General features: G+C 40.8%; 1 protein-coding gene across 2 annotated transcripts in view; it reads right to left on the reverse strand.

Moving 5' to 3' along the window:
* The window catches only part of RORA (RAR related orphan receptor A), a 711,297-nt gene that overhangs the window by 169,584 nt on the left and 523,468 nt on the right, over positions 1-18,245 (reverse strand). For both annotated transcript variants that reach the window (XM_035708680.2, XM_025472618.3), the window contains one exon: positions 13,935-13,964. In XM_035708680.2, coding sequence (XP_035564573.1) covers positions 13,935-13,964 — 30 coding nt within the window. The remainder of the gene's footprint in view (positions 1-13,934; positions 13,965-18,245) is intronic.

Consider the following 18,245-nt stretch of genomic DNA (forward strand, 5'->3'; position numbering starts at 1 on the left):
AGAACTTTATTTGGTGTGAGGTAGACCCAGCCTGGCCTTTATGCCAAGAGGGTTGGTTCCAAGTTTTCTAAGTCTGGCATTACAAGGTGAGCCCATTTAATGGTGATCACACAACGTGAGGAACTTTATGATGAAGTTTTACTATTGTATTACTATAGATGAATCATGGACAGTGTGTAGATGCTTTGACCATATGTAGAATGTTAGAAATTGCCTCTTCTGTGTTTCAGGGGCGAATTAACTCAACACTCTAGGATTTTTCCTTATAAGTAAAACTCTGGGATGGAATGAAGAATTCACTGACCATTAAAGAGTAGCTTAAGCACTAGGAGAATCTCTGAGAATGGGACCCACATTGGTCATTTTGTTCATTAGAAATCTAACTACCAAGTGAAACATACCAGTAGTATCTCAGGTAAAGCAATTTAGGGCAATCAACATGTATTCTTCTCAATGATACTGTCCCCCAGTGACTCCCATAATGAAAATGAGAACATTTTTCCATCTCTCAAATCACCCCAATTATAGGCAGGATTAGGTAACTTCCACAAATCAGGCCACAGAAAGTTCTTTGATTTAGAGATATCAGAACTCTTTTGTTGAGTATGTGTGGCGGGGGAAGGAGTGAGGGGCCATGGATTTATGTGTGATGGGTTGACAGTTTTCCCTTTTCCAACCTGGAAAGGCACAGACTGAGTGTCTTCTAGGACAGTTTCGACTTTGATTGCACTTTGCTGTGCGAAACTGCAGCACAAAATGAAGACAGCTCCTCTCACTTCGTTATTAAAGACTCCCATCTGAGAAAGGAGAGGGATGAAAGAGGCTACAAGAGATGGTGTTTCATCAGGAATCAAAGATCTTCCTTCCTCCTGTTCTCCTTTAGCTCAGTGATAGAAGCCTCACGAGAGAATGAGTGTGAAGCTGAGAAAGCCAGACTTTACATTTCCTATGAAGAGATGGACTTTCCATTAGAGGCAAGAAAACATTTCCTCTCCTATTATAATAATTCCAAAGTGCTTTTTGACCTTGGAAGGAAAAAAAAAGTCAGTGTTAAGATAGAATTGGTTAGGTCATCGCCTAAGGAGGCATAAAGGGCCACCAGGAAATAAATTAAAATTAAAATAAAAATAGATTCTTTTATTGGGTCACATCTCATCCTCTCATTTATAAGCAAGGTTTCCACTCAAGGAATTGATACTGCAGGGGATAATTTGGCTCCTCTTGTTTTGACTCAAGAAAAAGTTACAAACAAGAAAAGGGAGGAAACTGCTCATAAAGCTTAAAAGGCAGAGGATTCCAAGGAAAAGCAGACAGAAATCATGGTTGTGTGCAGCTACTTCTGAAGTGGGCCAGAGTTTTGAAATCATTGGTCCCGGCTAAGTTAAGGAAACACACTTATATTCCAGACCAGACAACCATAGCATAGCAATGTCACGCGCTCTGACTTTGAACAAATAAATGTCATTTATTTCCAAAATTTACCTTACGACTCAGGAAGTAATCTAGGATTATCAAAACATCTACTTTCCAAACTGTTTAACATATTCGGATCACGTTGCCCATTACAGACTAGACAAATATAGGATATTTTCCTTGATAGAATATACTCTCTACTTGAGGAGAGATTGGCCAATTCTTTCCTCTAGTAGGTGGTTTTCTCCTTTGCCTTTATTTTTTTTTTTTAAGATTTATTTATTTATTTTAGAGAGAGAGAAAGAGAGCACAAGTGTGTGGGGGGAAGGGGCAGAGGGAGAAGGGAGAATCTCAAGCCAAATCCCTACTGAGCGCAGAGCCAGATGCAGGGTTGGATCCCAGGACACATGAGATCATGACCTGAGCTGAAATCACAAGTTGGATGCTTAATGCTTTACTGACTGAGCCACCCAGGTGCCCTCTCCTTTGCCTTTAAATAGATGCCAACGGTAACTGAAAATGTCTCTTTCTTTTTCTCTGTGTAGATTTGATTATCTAGTTTATAAAATCTTGTATTGATAATGCAAACAAATGCTATTTAAGAAGTCACTTAGCAAAAGAACACGTTCTTCATCCTAGAATAAAAGTAAGTATTCTTAAGCCTTCTGGATGAGGTTCTGTCTTAAATCTGCAAAAAGAAACTTTAAAGCCATCAGTCCTAAAACTGAGACTCCAGGTACATAGGGGAAGCTGCCAGACATTAAGAAGCCCTTTGAATTGTAGTATTGGTTTGCAGAATAATATAGAACAAATCTCACAAGACAATTTCAAATATTAAATATCTGTTCTTCCTTTTAGCTGTTAACAATGAAACTATTATTGCTTTTCCCTAGACTCAAATTTGCAAGAAGGATGCAAGGTCATAAAATTGTGTGTGTACACACACACAACACTCTTATTTAAAATCTACAGATATTAATTGAACACATAGTAGATACCAATCATTTTGCTAAGCCTAAGGGATAGAAAGATAATTAAAGCATATCTAGGGCAGAGCTACATAAACAACAACTATTCCACAATATACTTTCTGTACTGTCACCTTAACAATGTACTGTGGGGGCCGAGGAGCTGTGGTAATAGTTTAACAAGGGGAAGGTAGCTGGAGAAGGCTTTGGTGGCAGATGCTATTTGTGTTGGCCTTTGGTGGAGCAGTAAGAATTCTACAGGTACAGGAGTTGATGAAGGACATTTCAGGACAAACAAAATATAGCAGAAGCAAAGGCACTGAGGTATGCCAAGGTACATTCTTGTAGAAACTGGTCATTGAGGATGGCAGAAATTGCCAGCATAGAAATCAAGGAAAGAGCAGTAGAAAGATCAAGATTGTGGTTGTGTGCAGCTACTTCTGAAGTGGGCCAGAGTTTTGAAATCATTGCTCGCTGCTAAGTTAAGGAAACACACTTATATTCCAGACCAGACATACATAGCTTAGCAATGTCACGTGCTCTGACTTTGAACAAATAAAGGTCATTTATTTCCAAAATTTACCTTACGACTCAGAAAGTAATCTAGGATTATCAAAACATCTACTTTCCAAACTGTTGGAAAGGCCCTTGAGTGCCACATTAAGAAGTATAGACTCTTTGGGTATTGGAAAGGGCTGGAAGGTTATCAAGGAGGGAGAATAAGAAGATCCTGTTGGCAGTGGGATTTCAGGATTTCGGATTTCTTTTCTTTTTCTTTTCTCTGAGAAAAGAAAGGGCAGGAATTGCTGAATATAAAGGTAGTGTTTTCTAATATGCCTGGTCTTAGAGAATAGAGTTTAGCCAAGGCATGTTCTTAGCACAACTTTGCACGCAATAATTCTTAGCACAACTAGATCACGCTGGTGTCTCCACTAAAAAATTCACAGTGGTCCCTTGCACACTGCGAAGCAAAAGCAGTGCCAAACTGCATCTTGAATACTCTGCTCTGTAGATTTACTGTCTGTAGAGCTTTAAAGTTAGAAAAATATTTCAAGCCCAATCTGTCACTAACAACTTTATACATTTTGCTCTTTCCTAAATCATCTGGCTATTGGGACACCAAGTCTGAAGGAGATGTTTCCAATGGTAAGCCCTATTGACATCTGCTTTCTCATTCTCTATATTAAATACACTAGCATATTGACGCCTCTTTAAGCCCAAAGCCAAGCTGATGATGTGGACAATTAAAAAAAAAAAAAAAACCCTGATTTTTCTCCTACTTGCCCACATTTATTAGAAGTCTGAATTTACACAGTGCCTGGATAGCAAAGAAAGCAATACTATTTTTTTAATTATTATTATTATTTGATTCCTCTTCAGGACAGTCCCTCACGGCAGGAAACTGGTTAGTTTGCAGATAGGAGAAATCTAGGACCAAAGAGAGAAAATAATTGGAAATCACTGTTTTGATGGAGTCAGGGGCAGAGTTAGCAATAGCATTCCCCAGCCGCCACTCTTCTGGGGAAGCCCGACAGCCTTGTTCTCACTGCAGACTTAAATGTCCTCCTTCCATGTAGATCAATTCGATTCCTGAGCCCGAATGACAAGCTAAACTACCAATAATGCCTTGCACAGAGTTTTAAGCGACATAATCAACCGGAGAGGGACTTGTGTCAGTTACTTTGTCTCCTTAAAAATCAAGAGTAACAGTGGTTAAGAGAGGTTTTTAACAAGGAGGAAAACCCTAGACAGTTGTCTCTGAGATTCTTCACCACGGCTTCAAGGACAACCAGGAAAAGAGCTGCTATTTGAGGCAACTTCATTATAAAATCATTTTTAATAAGCAATCTTAACAAAGAGAGGGAATACTCTTGTGGAGAAACCCTCCAGGGACCCAGAGGCTGCCCAGTTAAGTTATTAGGAAGTTTCACACAAGGGACCAAACAGCTATTTCATTGGCCTCGGGGGACAGAGTTTAGTTTTCACCCGTCCTCCAGAGGCACTGGTGTTATCTTGTCTACTAACAGCACAGGCTGGTAACAATCAATTATCCCGACGCCCCGACTTGGTGAGGGAAAGTGAATTTTCAGTTTTGTCGACACAAAAAAAGACACCATGTAAGAGAGACAGATAAGTTAGCGCGATATAGTTCATGATATACCGAAGACTTTTGTGAACATGCAGCCGATGAAAATGCCTCATCTGGATCTTAGTGTTCTTCACCTGCAACGAGAGAGACCCGTCCTTGGAAAATCAAGAAATAGCAACAAAGACAAAAGGAAGTCGAATTATCCCCCTTACTGTCCAGCTGTGTGGGCGAAATGGTTCTTGGTGCTGGTGAAAAAAATAATAGTCCGCACAGTTTACTTTGCCGACCGAAGAGGTGAGCATGATTCGGAATTTGGGGCTCAAATTTTTGCAAAGCTCCGTGTGGCCGAGTTAAAAAGGGATGGAAAGACGGAGGCTCCGGGGGTATTACGGGAGCTTCCAGCCAATTCGCAGCAGGAATGAAAGACAGCAAGGAGAACCATGAGCCACGCAATTCAAAGTGCACATGTTATCTTTCAAGCTCATTTCATTCTTCTGATTTCGACGAGGCGGCAAGAACTGGTCTTACAATTAGACCTTAAAACTGGGAGGATGGAGAAAAGGTAAAACACTCTTTTTCTTTAATAATCAGAACAGCCTTCTCTCTCTCTCTCTCTTTTTTTTTTTTTTTTTTGGACTAGATCTTTCCTGCTCCACAAGCACTTTGGCTACACAGTTGATCAGAGGAAAGGCCAGAGAAGAACCCCTATTTAAGGATAAGAATCCTGTCTGATTTTGGAGAAGGGACTGAAGTATGGAACACCTGCTTTATGTAACACTCCCTAAATGGCCGTGGCAATAAAAGCATTATTTAAAGATCAGTGTATTTTTCACACACATTCTGCGGCTCCCCATTGGTTCTCAGATAAAGCCCAAATCTTATCTCTTCTTCTTGTCCTTCCTTTTCCTTGTTAATACGCTATTCTAGTCAGACAGGTCTACACAATCATCCCTCAAACACGCTTTGATCCACCTAATTAATCCTTGCTACCCTTCCAGGCTAAGCTCAGCTCACCACTAGCATCCCCAACTCATACAGATAATCCAACTTGCATCAAACCTGCGTTTTCCAGCGATTCCCTCATTACTGAAATTTCCTCAAGGGGTTCTTCGGCCCTTTCTCCTCAGGTGTGGACTTAGCTATTGGAGTGAGGGTAATGAGTTACACTTTCTAGCCTACACCGTGCCTAACACAGTGCCGGACACAGAGTAGGGGTTAGAAATACGAAGTGAGGGATCCCTGGGTGGCTCGGCGGTTTAGCACCTGCCTTCGGCCCAGGGCCTGATCCTGGAGTCCCAGGATCGAATCCCACATGAGGCTCCCTGCATGGAGCCTGCTTCTCCCTCTGCCTGTGTCTCTGCCCCTCTCTCTCTGTGTCTCTCATGAATAAATAAATAAAATCTTAAAAAAAAAAAAAAAAAAGAAAAAGAAATACCAAGTGAAGATCTGACTACCTGCCGCATGCTCTTCCTCCAGGGAGTGGCTGTGGTCTGCCTTCCAGCTTTTCCTTCCTTAGGTCTCAGCATTACAGGGATCTGGATTCCCTACCACACAATCCCCACCCCTCTCTCCCACAAACATAATATTTAAAATAAAAGATTTATGGACTAAGTCTCTTTCACTGAGTCTAAAGCCTAATCCTGAACATCCTAGCATTTTCTATTCTTCAATATGCCTTCTAATCATTATGCTGGGTTGTTAACCACTTAAAACATTAGGAGAGATAGTGAATGCCTAAGAGGTCAACCAAGTAAAACAAGGGAAAAAGCTATTGCTTTTGCATAAGAAAAATGTTTACTCAGACGCAGTGGTGAAGTGGGTGGGGAACATTCCACTGTGGGGGATCTTGGGCAGTCAGGAAAGAGAGTAATCAAATAGCTTGGAAATGAAAACCTCAGTTACCCTAATATGCAGAGATGGACCTCAATTGTAATCGAAGGGGACCATGTGACTACAAATACACTAACTTCCTGGCAGTGTAGCTGACAGAGGTACTATATAAAAAAAAGTGTGACATTTATAAAGAAAGTTAACGTAAAACAATAACTTTTCTCATATTTCAAACACAATGGTGTCTATGTTTTTCCTAGTTTTTATGCCTTTGGACACAGATCCCAGTAAAGACAGAAGCTGATATAACTGTAAATCCATGTCTAAATTCAGGTATGCATAAGCATACGCAAAGCCTAGATGTTTAATTCTCTTATGTATGCTTTTGCTACATAATTCAACTCCCTAGGCATTCTTTTTGCTTTCATGGTTTTGTTTGTTTTTGGTTAGGGTTCAGAGAAACCACAGTATCCTGAATCATACTACCTCTTAGTGGCAATGAAAGTTATACACAAATTATCAAGTTGGTCTGACAAAAGAATAAGGCACAAATTTATTACAAATGTCATTAAGGTCCATTAAAGACTTTGTTGCAGTAGAAAACAGATGCATGCTATAAGTAATATACATTACCACTAGTGTGGGGTACATGACTATCTTAGAAGCAAAAGTAACCATTTGGGGGACACCTGGGTATCTCAGTGGTTGAGCGTCTGCCTTAAGCTTAGGGTGTGATCCTGGGATCCCAGGATCCCAGAGTCCTGGGGTCCAGTCCTGCATCAGGATCCCCACAGGGAGCCTGCTTCTCCCTCTGCCTCTCTCTCTATGTCTCTCATGAATAAATAAATAAAGTCTTTAAATAATTTAAAAAACCAACCATTTTGAACTATTTATTATGGAATCCGTTGAGTTGTATGAACAACGATATTAAATGGATGCCAGTTCTTTGGTAAATTCACTTAGATTGTTAAAAATAGAAGCAACGCTCATTTTACTTTATTTATTTATTTATTTATTTATTTATTTATTTATTTATTTATTTATTTTGCAACACTCATTTTAAAGTCAGAAAGCTGCACGGTTTTCTGTAGATGACTCTGTTTAAATGAATTTTTTCCTCTGGTAGGAATAACATCCCCCTTTTTTATAATCACTTTGCTCATCAAGCTTAGAAGCCTTTATTGGTAAAACAGTCATAACTTTAAAGAATCTGAATCAGTTGTAGGAATGAATGTTACACTTCACTTTTTTCCTATAGTTTACAGCGGAAGGACCACTGAAGGAATGGCATTTGTTACTGTGGCAGCATTTAGGCTCTGTGGAGTGGCTTCCGATCCTGGCTGCATCACCTTCTAGATACTTGTAGACTGCTGGGCCTCAGTTTTTACCTGGAGAGTGGGGAGCAGCAAGACCTACCTCACAAGATTGTGGTAAAGATTAGATGAATCAACACTTACAAAGTGCTTAGAACAGCATTTAGCACTTTGTAAATGCTCCATGACATTGCCTCATGTTGATATTGGAGATAATGGTGTGGCACTTCTGTGCGTGCCAGGAGTCAATCTACTCTGAGTCCTGGCTCTGCCCATCACCAGCTGGATGAGTTTGTTGCCTTTTTTTTTTTTTTTTTTACTTCTTTAAGTTGCTGATCTCTCAGATAAATTTTCTCATCCAAAATGGGGACAAAAGTAGCACAAAGCTCATGGAGCTGATGAAATGATTAAATGAGATAATGCAGGTAAAGCACTACACAGAGCACCTGGACTATTAGAATTAATCACTCAGGGGTGACAGTTCCTATGCTGCTGCTACCTCATCTACTGGTACTTCTACTCCTATCCTAGATTATTGTCATTACTGAATCAAAAGTGATGCAAAACTTGTGATAGACACCCAGCCTTCTTTAGAGATTGACCCAATCACATGTAAGAGTTTTACTAAATATATAATCTATCAAGTACACGCCAGCACCTGATAGGCTAGGCACTTGTGTTTTCTCCCTACTTGTGATCATGGATTTTAAAGAGCTCTTACCATCTCAATACATCCTTTTGACCCTGTGTTATGAAATGGGAACCCAAATGCTTTTCCAAATTCAATTCATGGATCTGATGTCTACTCACAGAGCAAAATTGAATCACCTGGATGTTCCAATGGAAATGCCTAGCTACATATTCTAGGTGTTTTTGTTTTGTTTTGTTTTTAATGGAATGAACTATGGGTTTACAGGCTATGCAAATCTTCTACCTTGGAAGAACTGAGTGGCAGGGCCAAGTGCAGTCCATTTATATCTTAATATGATGAGACAGAAATCCTGTTAAGCTCAGGCAGGGTTTGGCTGTAGTCAGACAGGCTGAGTCTAAACAAGGCAAACATTTTCAGGCAGTACAAGGGATTTTTATTCCTTGGACTGGTTGATCTTAAAGGCCCTAAATTCTCTGGGTGAGAATGGGCGATATGCAGCAGGGAGAGCTTTCCCTTTCCCTTCATCCTGCTGTGTGCTTGGATCACAGTACCAGAATTCTGGATTGTTTAATTTTTTTATCTTCTCCCACACTTCCAGCTTAGTCTGCTTTCCAGTTGTGAGCTGAATCTTCTAGAAATGGTACAGTAGGCATTTGTGTTTTCAGTGACTATATAACCCCACTCACCTCACCCCCACCTTCAACCTTATTGGTAAGGTACTTGAGGACAAAGAACCTGTCAGCACACAGTAGGTCCTCAGGAAATAGTTGTCCATTGGCTAACCCTCTAAGAGGCCAGCATTTATTTTTGGTTATGTACCATCAGCGGCAAGCTTTATGTCTGGGATGGCCAGGAGCCTTGGGAAGCCTCAGGAAGAAATCAATCCTCTGGCTACTTTGTGAGCATTGGGTTATCCCCTTTTCTGTTTCTCAATGGGTAGATGCAATCTGGATGAAAGCCTACTAAGAGAAGTTCAGTGTGGCTTCTTCTCAGGCCTCTTCTAATGATACATCCTGCCAGCAGCAATTGAAATTATAGTTGCCGTGAGTCATACCGTGAGTCACATGGGTTGTCACGGCAACCTATTAACTATATAACCAAAGCACCTTCCATTAGCTTTGCCAAGAATGGTTCCTGAGTTTTCCTGGACTGTTTTAAATAATGTGGGTGAGCCCCAAGTTTGGTGTTGTATTAAGAGCCCACAATCAAAAGGAATGGCCTCAAGGACAAGAAAAGAAAACGAGAAAATAGGGTTATTTTAGTTCTTGGACCTCCTGAGTAAATGGCTACAATCGTGACAAATTGTTGGGTTGGTTTTGTGATATCAACAAATGCCTAAGGAGAGGAGGTTGAGGCCTCAAAACTAATTTTCTCTAAGTCAAATTCAAAGCCAAGTCTCTAGGGGTGAAAAGTGAATACATTAACCTCTTCCACTTTAAATGACTGCAATAAACACTTTTTCTTTTTACAGATACAAAGGATTATTTCTCAAGGAAATATTCTGATTTGTACAAAAATATTTTCACTATTGAGAACTAAAACCACTTGATAAATAACATAGTGCTTTAATTTTATAGGTTCGGTATTAGCCTACTGCAACCAAACATTTGAAAATGTACTAAATTGCCTTTAATAGCCATTCATGTGAAAATTAAAATATTGCAGAAGACTCAGAAGCATATTTTACTTTGTTATTTATTGGGGGAAACAGACATTAAGTTGGATTAAATTGATACATTTTCCTGGCTGCTTACTGAGTCACTTGCAATTTTCACTCCTAAGTGCCTATTCCTCAGTGTGTAAGAAAGAAAGCAGAACAGACTTACCCAGGAAAAATAAAGAATAGGAACATGGATGAATGAGAAGGAAGTGACAATGATCTGTTGCCTCTGGAAACTATCCAGGAGCCTACCTGGCATCTTCTGGGTCTTTGTTGGGGTGGGTGGCTGATATATTCCCTAAAGTTATGACTCCATGATGCAAAACTTCCGAGTAGCTGGAAATAGCTAAGATGATCTGTTGCATTCTTTGCTTTTTCACCTCCAAATCTGTCATATTCTAACATTTTAGTGCATGCAGAACTATCCAAGTAGAATTAGATTAAAAAGCCGGGGGTGGGGTGGGGGTGGGGGACAAGTGACCAGTTGTCCTTGGCAAATAATAAAAACCCAAACAGCAGCTAATACCACGAAAAAGATACTTATCCAACAGGGTACCATTTCAGCAGGAAAGAGACCAGAACAAACTTGTGAAATCCCAAGTAAAAGCAATCTTTGAAGTGTCCAACCAAATACAGGTGCTATATAATCATCACAAAGATTAAATTGAAATTCTACACCACGGTGTGAAATTGATCTGATATGTCCCTATCCTACAAGTAAAAACTTCCTTTTCTGTTCACATGCCAAAACCAACAGCAACATTTCCTATCAACAATTGAAGAATATCACAAATGAAAGCATTCTTTGACCAATTTGGTCATGATGACTTTGTACAAGGACCCTCAAAGCTCTGCCTTCCCCCACCAGCCAAGTAAAGTTAATGACAAACACCACCAGTGCCTTTTCTCGGGAACACAGGAGAATCTGAGTTCTCCAAAGACCATGCTTATGAATTCCTCGGAAGCTAATAATCAGATCTCCTTTCCTGGGAATTTCTGGCTCCGCTCACCCAAAGCATCTTTATTTTTGTTTTATTTTATTTTTTACAGAAGCAATACCTATGCTCTCCAGATAACAAGGTGGCCTAAAATATTATCAGGTGTCACATCTATTCAGGTTCATTTTGTAGTTCTTGCACCTCTGACTGGTGTACCTGTGAGCTGACACTCCGGTCTGATAATATATTCTGCAACTGTACATGTTAATTTGTAAGTTGAACCATGTCTCGGTGAGGGCAGTTAGGAAACCCAGATTGAAATTGCTAATGTGGGGTGACTTCAGCTGTCGATGATTATGTAGTCAAGCCTTGACCAAGGTTTCCAGAACTCTGGCTAAAAATGCAAGTCTTGAGACAGTACAAAAATGAATTCACGCACTTCACTTGATAGTGAAACTTTCTGAAGAACAGATGTCAAGATGCTTTAAGAGGAGCTGGAATTTAACATCTTAAGAAAACTTCTAGGTAAGTTAGGACAGTTCCGTTTTCAAGAAAAATCCGACAGATGCTAAAGAAGAAGTCATTTGGGTGACTGTTATTGGAGAAAGAACTGATTGATTTTCTTCCTCCTCACAAGTGTAGGCCCTGTAGAGATGCTAAGATCAGAAGTATGATGGGTTGTCTGCTGAGTTGGGTGACAAAAACAATCTCCACATGTAAGTGGTATAGAAGACTTTCACTAACACGTAACTTGGACAATTCAATTTCTCCTGGGCATGTGGAAAGTTTTGTGCCAACTCTCTGTTGCTATTCTTCCCAACTTGTCATTGGTCTGTGTTATCATGGGCCCTCTATCCTAAATCATGAAAGTAAACATCAACCAAAAAACCAAGGTGATTTCTGATCTCCTTTTGTCAATTTAATATGTGAATTACCTAAAGCGAGCTTTATTTTAAGTCTGTCTACCCTGACTTTATGCTTAACGTCTAAGAATTTTCCTGCTGATTTCCATAGTTAGAGAGGCAATCAAAAATCTACCCACTCTGGCTGTGTTTTGATTTTGTTTTAAAGCTGGTATATCTGATGGAGTTAGTTAAGCCTTTGCTGCAAGGCCAACCTGGTTATATCGCCTCTTACTGGAACACCAGCGTTTCTTCGCTAGCTACCACTCTCATGCGGCCATCCAAATCCTTCTATGAATTTAAATCTCACCACAAGTTATTGTTTCTGCAATAGACCAATGAAATTATTCTCGGGGATGACAATTCCTTGAAGGTCCTCATGGATGGATGGTCTATATATTTGCTGACATCTATGGTCCCTGTCTTATTAGTTGAGGGGCACTCTTTGTATCCAATGGAGTTGAGCTAGTGGTTTTATCCACTCATCCAAGAGCCAAGTTATAATGCAAATACTCAGTGGCTTTCTGTGTGTTGCCAGGTGGCCAGGAGTCCGTACCCCCAAACCGCCATAAACAGTAGGCACAATCATCCGCTCCTGTTCGGGAGAGGCCCAGGACTGAGCTAGCAGAAAGACTGAATTACTTACCACCTCTAGAGTGGGTCCCTCCAGGCCAGGGACGAGCTCATGGGCAAGGCTGTGCAAGGAAGCGCTCTGTACCATGCCTGCCCTGCGGATATACAGAGGACTTCAGTCTCCTGCACTGTCAATCTCTCAGTCATCATGAGCTCAATTATGCACCGACAACAGCAAGAACAACAACAACGACGACGACAAAACAACCCCCAAAAAGCTAAGGGCCACAGACTACCGTGAAGGAGGGACAGCCAACGGGAACTGTGCATCCGGAGATGGAGGTGCTGTCCTGATCATGTATCCATTACGGGCCTGACCTGTCATCTTTCCTCACACAAGGAGAGCCAGGTGGAGAGACTGCAGGACGGGGTCCTAAAAGTCAGGCAACCATCGAATTTGGTGGGTTTGGGGGTTTTTTTTTGTTCTTTGGGATTTTTTTGTTTTTTTGTTTTTTGTTTTTTGTTTTTTTTTTGCTTTTTTTTGTTTGCTACAAATACAGATAGACAGACAGACAAGCCCGAGAGCAGATTTCAAGAATCAACTGAGGCACAAGATAAACTACTTTGATGTTACACAGATTTTTTCCCCCAAATGTTTCACATGAAACCAAAACTTTTAAAAGCATAATTAGGAAAAATTTGGGGATACATTGTTGTCAGCCCTAAATTGTGCCATAAATATCTCCACTGCTTACGTTAGAAGGATGCCCAAACACTTCTGGTGGGTAGCACATATCTGTGGTGTAAAATAGCGAATTCTAATGACACTATTAATTCAAAGTCTAAATATGCTGGCCAAGTACAGTGAAGGTTGACTGCCTGCATCAATGACGGATTAGTTTCATCCCGAGGTTCAAAGCACAGTCAAACATTATTGCTCGGATTGCAAAATCACAACACTTTACGTTGACGTGAGTTTGTAAACTTATGGTGTAGTTCGAATGAAGGCAACTGATGAAAGCAGTTGAACCTGAGAAGTGGGAATGAATACAGAGTGTAAATCCAGCGCACATTTCCACATCAAACTACCGATGCCATTTACCGGGGCCCTCGTGGGCCACACTCATGGTCGAGCGACAGCACCTATATTCCCAATCAGTATCTCTGCTCCACAGACACAAGTACAAAACGGCCTAAATCGTGAACTAGTGGTGAGGAAAAGGAGACCAAAGTTTAAAAGAAATCAAGGTGATGTTTCCTAGAAACATACCAGCTCTTCTAAGAAGGATCCAGAATAGGGGTGATCAGTAAGTAATTAATTGATCCTCCTGACTAGATTTTATGATTTTTTCTAAAGACTAATGACTTGAATCACTAGAATTCATCAGACTATGTCTAGACTCTCTTTAACACACACTCAGTACAAACAGGTGGAGATGTACCACTTCCGACCACTACAGGTAGAGAAGTATGACCTCTGTTGACCATGGATCACAGCTGAAACATTAGTTTATACTTGAAGGGTCACAGCAGCCAGACATATGCGAATTCCAACTCTTCAGAAAACTTTGGATAAAAAAAAAATGCATTACTTACATGTATGTGTCTTCTTCGTTACTGAGATACCTAGAAGAGAAGAAAGAAGGACAGAGGTAAGAAAACATCCTGGGTGTACTTCTTGGAATGCCCCTCATTCACAGCACACTCAGGAATGCATTTGTTCAGACGGCGATGCCAAGGCCAGGTTAGTCTTCATCGTACCCGGTGGCGTCCCTGGACCTACCCCAGAACAACAGAACCGTGAATGACAGGGACAAGCACGGCCTACTGGTTTAAGAGGTTCTGTGGTAAAAAAGCAGCAGCATGGACAGTAATTAGCCAGGGTGAGGGAAGACTCTCAGTTTTCCTTTTAAATAGGGGAGATGTTCACGTTTATAGGCAGAGTGGGGAAGATTTAAGGCACAAGAGAGTGATGCCAACCTACTCAGACAAGAGCGAGCGGAGCAACGGAGCAATTCATTTGCTATGGCCACTGATTCTGTGTTCACTTTTTAATGAAAACGACTCTGCTTGCTCACATGAAGCATAACTTTCTATGGTGACAGAAAACACCGCCACAAATGTACCTATCTGTCCACACTCATTACAGCCAGAAGGTGTATAGCTGCTACTTGCCGCGAACAGTACCAGGAGGAACACAAACTGTACAAAAACAGGAGGGATTCATGAGTCAGCACCCTTGCTGCTGCTTCCAGGATGATTTACGGAGAGCAGGTGACAGATGAACGGGACTAAGCAAGATTCGGCACACAGGGCCACGTGAAGATAACACGAACGCATGCTTCAGGGCCAACAGTGCGATCTCGGTTTCGGAAGGACTCCTTTTTGGACTCTTTATGCTCTGTTCTCCTTGGGGGAGAGTCTTGAGACTCAGTAGGCTCAAAGTAACACAAGTCTCGAAAACATTTAGCCTGTGACTAAGAACTGTGGTAAACCTTGAAATTTTTCTCTTTCAAGTTATTAAGAGAGCTATTTAACCCTCCTCTGGAAAGTCAAAGTTGTTGAAAAATTTGGCGCCCACATCAGACCCATTACTTAGCTATGGAACAAATCATACAGGGAAGAAATCCATGATGAAAATCCATGGTAGACATTAAAAAAAAAAAAAAAAGTTAGTTCCAAAGTTGTGTGCCAAGACCAAAATCACACGCTTGCTCCCCCCACAACTTTCCAAAGGGCTTATTTAGGGAAGCTGAAATTACATAGGCCCAACTCAAATTCTCCTTTTTTCCCCTTTTTATTGAGGAAAACTAAACTATTGTTTTTCATCATGTTTGAGTTGGCTTCTCCAAGCGAAGTTAGAACCTTCTGCAAAGAGCCTTGAAAGCTCTCTCACATGGGAACTACAAAACTGGCCTAGAATTTTTTGAAATAAGCTTTATCTTAGGAAGGGAACATCCCCCCAAAAGCAACTGTGAGTAAAGTTTAATATCTGAATACAATTTGCAACTCCAGCTCATGACAACAGCACCAATAAATTGATACATTAGTGCTCTTTCAGCATTATGAGGGCTATATGTGTACTTTCCTTAGGAAATAATGCTTTCTGTAAAATCACTTTGAAGAGAAAGTGCTTATGCTGTCACTCCTGATTATTCAGAACCTCCACACAATTGGATTTAACACAGCCCAAAACAGACCTATCTATATTCGCTGAGTGTGGAACTATTTTCTCCTGACATCCAAAGCCCTGATGAAAATACTACTGCTTTGACTTTTCTACTTAAATTTATTATACAGCGTGATGCGGTGTTCTCATCAAATATTTTCATGATGATTACATTGATAATAGATTCTGAAAATCCAGGTAAGCCACCTGATCTTTGAGATCACAGTAGCACAGAGCTAAAACCACCCACATCCGTCTCCAGGAGTAAGCATGGCCCCAGCATCAGCACCAACTCAGTCTCTCAATCTTGTTTAGCTGCCACTTAGTGATCAATAGAAAGAACTGGAGGATATACCCACATAAAAGTTGCCGATCGCAGAGAAAAATGTAGGATGCCAGTTAAACTGGAATTCCGGATATTACTCTGTTGTGTATCCAAAATTCAAATTTAACTGAGCATCCAATATTTTATCTGGCAACCCTAACCCATACAAATAAAATGTAAATCATATCTATCATATACGATGAAGAATATAACAATAAATTAATAGCACGTTTTTATGTAGAAAGGTTTAAAAAACACACCCCTTTCCTCAAAACAGTATTTTTATAAAAAGAGCATTACTTTTAATTATTGAGATGGGACTATGCATAATATTTAATTATTGTTTTTACTTAACTGCCATTATGAAGACAAAATTCTATTACCCAAAAGAAGCAAACAAATGAAAACAATATGAACACACAAAAGACAAATTTAACGGAATGATCAGGAAGTGTATTTGGAACTCCCTTCCTTCTCCTATCCTGAAAAATAAGACTTGTGATCAAAATAAGACTCCTTTCTCTATAGAAGCCCTAGTACTTCATAGTAACTGACTCCATAGAAGTGTTAAAGAAAGCAAAAAACAAAAAGCAAAACAAAACAACAAAAGCAGGGGCACCTGGATGGCTCAGTTGGCTAAGTGTCTGACTCATGATTTCAGCTCAGGTCATCAACTCAGGGTCATGAGATCGAGCCCCACGTTGGGCTCCATGTTGGGCGTGGAGCCTGCTTAGGATTCTCTCACTCCCTCTCCCTCTGTCCCTTCCTACCCAGCTCCCTGATCTCTCTCTCTCTCTCTCTAAAAAAGAAAAAGAAAGAAAGCAAAACCATCTTTATTTCACAGATGGGTCAATACAACAAAGAGGCTCAGGGAAGTTTAATTAACACAATGAAAGCTTTCTGTGGAAAGTTAATATCCTTCTGGAAGTGCATCCACAGTGCATATTTAAAAACCCTGGTATAGGGGCACCTGGGCGGCTAGTGGTTGAGTGTCTGCCTTTGGCTCAGGTTGTGATTCCAGGGTCCTGGGATTGAGTCCTGCATCAGGCTCCTGCAGGGAATCTGCTTCTCCCTCTGCCCATGTCTCTGCCTCTCTCTGTGTGTCTCTCATGAATAAATAAATAAAAATTACTCCCCCCCCCCAAAAAAAAACCCTGGTATAGATAGTACCTCTCAAAAGAGTAAATGTTCAAAAAAGATTTAGTTCCAGGACCATATCACTCAGCAGTCAGCTCTGCAAATAATTTAAACCTATGGGGCCCTGTCCCCAGTCTTATCCCAACCAGAGAGCCCCACCAGGGATTGGGTGAATGAGCAGCCATTTCTTCACCCTTCTTTGGGGGTGGAGTGGGTCTTCTCTTTTCTGTTTCTGAGAGAGGTTGCAAGCGTCCTGTTTTTCTCGCCAGGATGCTTCCTTAATGAGACCACAGCAGTAATACATTGCCCATTTTCATCCCTAAGCAGATCCAAACCTAATGTTACCAGCAGTGCCAGGAGAAGCAGCTCTGCATAATGAATTGTTGGAAAACTGGTTTTTCTAAAGATAGATTATCATGAGTGTATAGTAGGGGCAAATAGCTCTAATTCTACCCAGAAGTAGAAAAGAAGAATCTTTTTAAAAGTAGCTCAAGATAGCTGGATTTGGAGCCAGGCTGACCTGGGTTTGCATAAGTGGCACATTCACTTCCTATCTCTTGGCTGAGAGACCTTGGGCAAGTGACTTACCTTCTCTGGGCCTGAATTTACAATTGTATATAATCATAGTAATACTCAAAAGCCTATTGTGAAAAGTAAGATGAAATAAGGATGTGTAAAGAGCTTTCTAAACCAGGAAGTGAAAAAAAATAAAAAAAATAAACTGGGAAGTGTGATATAGATGTCAAAAGGGTGGACAACACGCGTTAGTATTATTTTCGTGAAGTTGAATTAGAATGTTCTACTGAAAGCCATGTCATAGCTACTCCTGATGTCTCTGGGTATCACATTTGCCTGGGGCCCAGGACTCTAGTTATCAGACCAAGTGCTCTGACTTGAAAATTCCTAGTTGCTGGAGGAGAGCAGGAGACAGAACCAAGTTCCTAAAAGTAAGTCTGTTCTGTTCAAGACCCTGAACTCAACTGGCATCTTCACTCTCTGAAATCCAGGGAAGATACTTGCTCATTGGCAAGTGTGCTAAGTGGGCTGCTGTTTAGCACGGGCAAAGGACTTTGATCACTACCACCAAAGGGTGTCAAACTGAGTCCAGCTGTTGTGAAGGTTTTGATTCCCTTCCAAGTAACTGGGAAGAACATCAAGATCCTTCTACTGAGATTCGCAAACAGGCCACCAAGCAGAATACTGCTCTCTGCAGAGACAGCAATGGCAGGAGCCGTGGGAGAGCGATGGGGTGGTGCCCAAGCCCTCAGTAGCCTGA

This window comes from Canis lupus, chromosome 30, assembly GCF_003254725.2.
Source record: "Canis lupus dingo isolate Sandy chromosome 30, ASM325472v2, whole genome shotgun sequence".
NCBI lineage: Eukaryota > Metazoa > Chordata > Mammalia > Carnivora > Canidae > Canis > Canis lupus.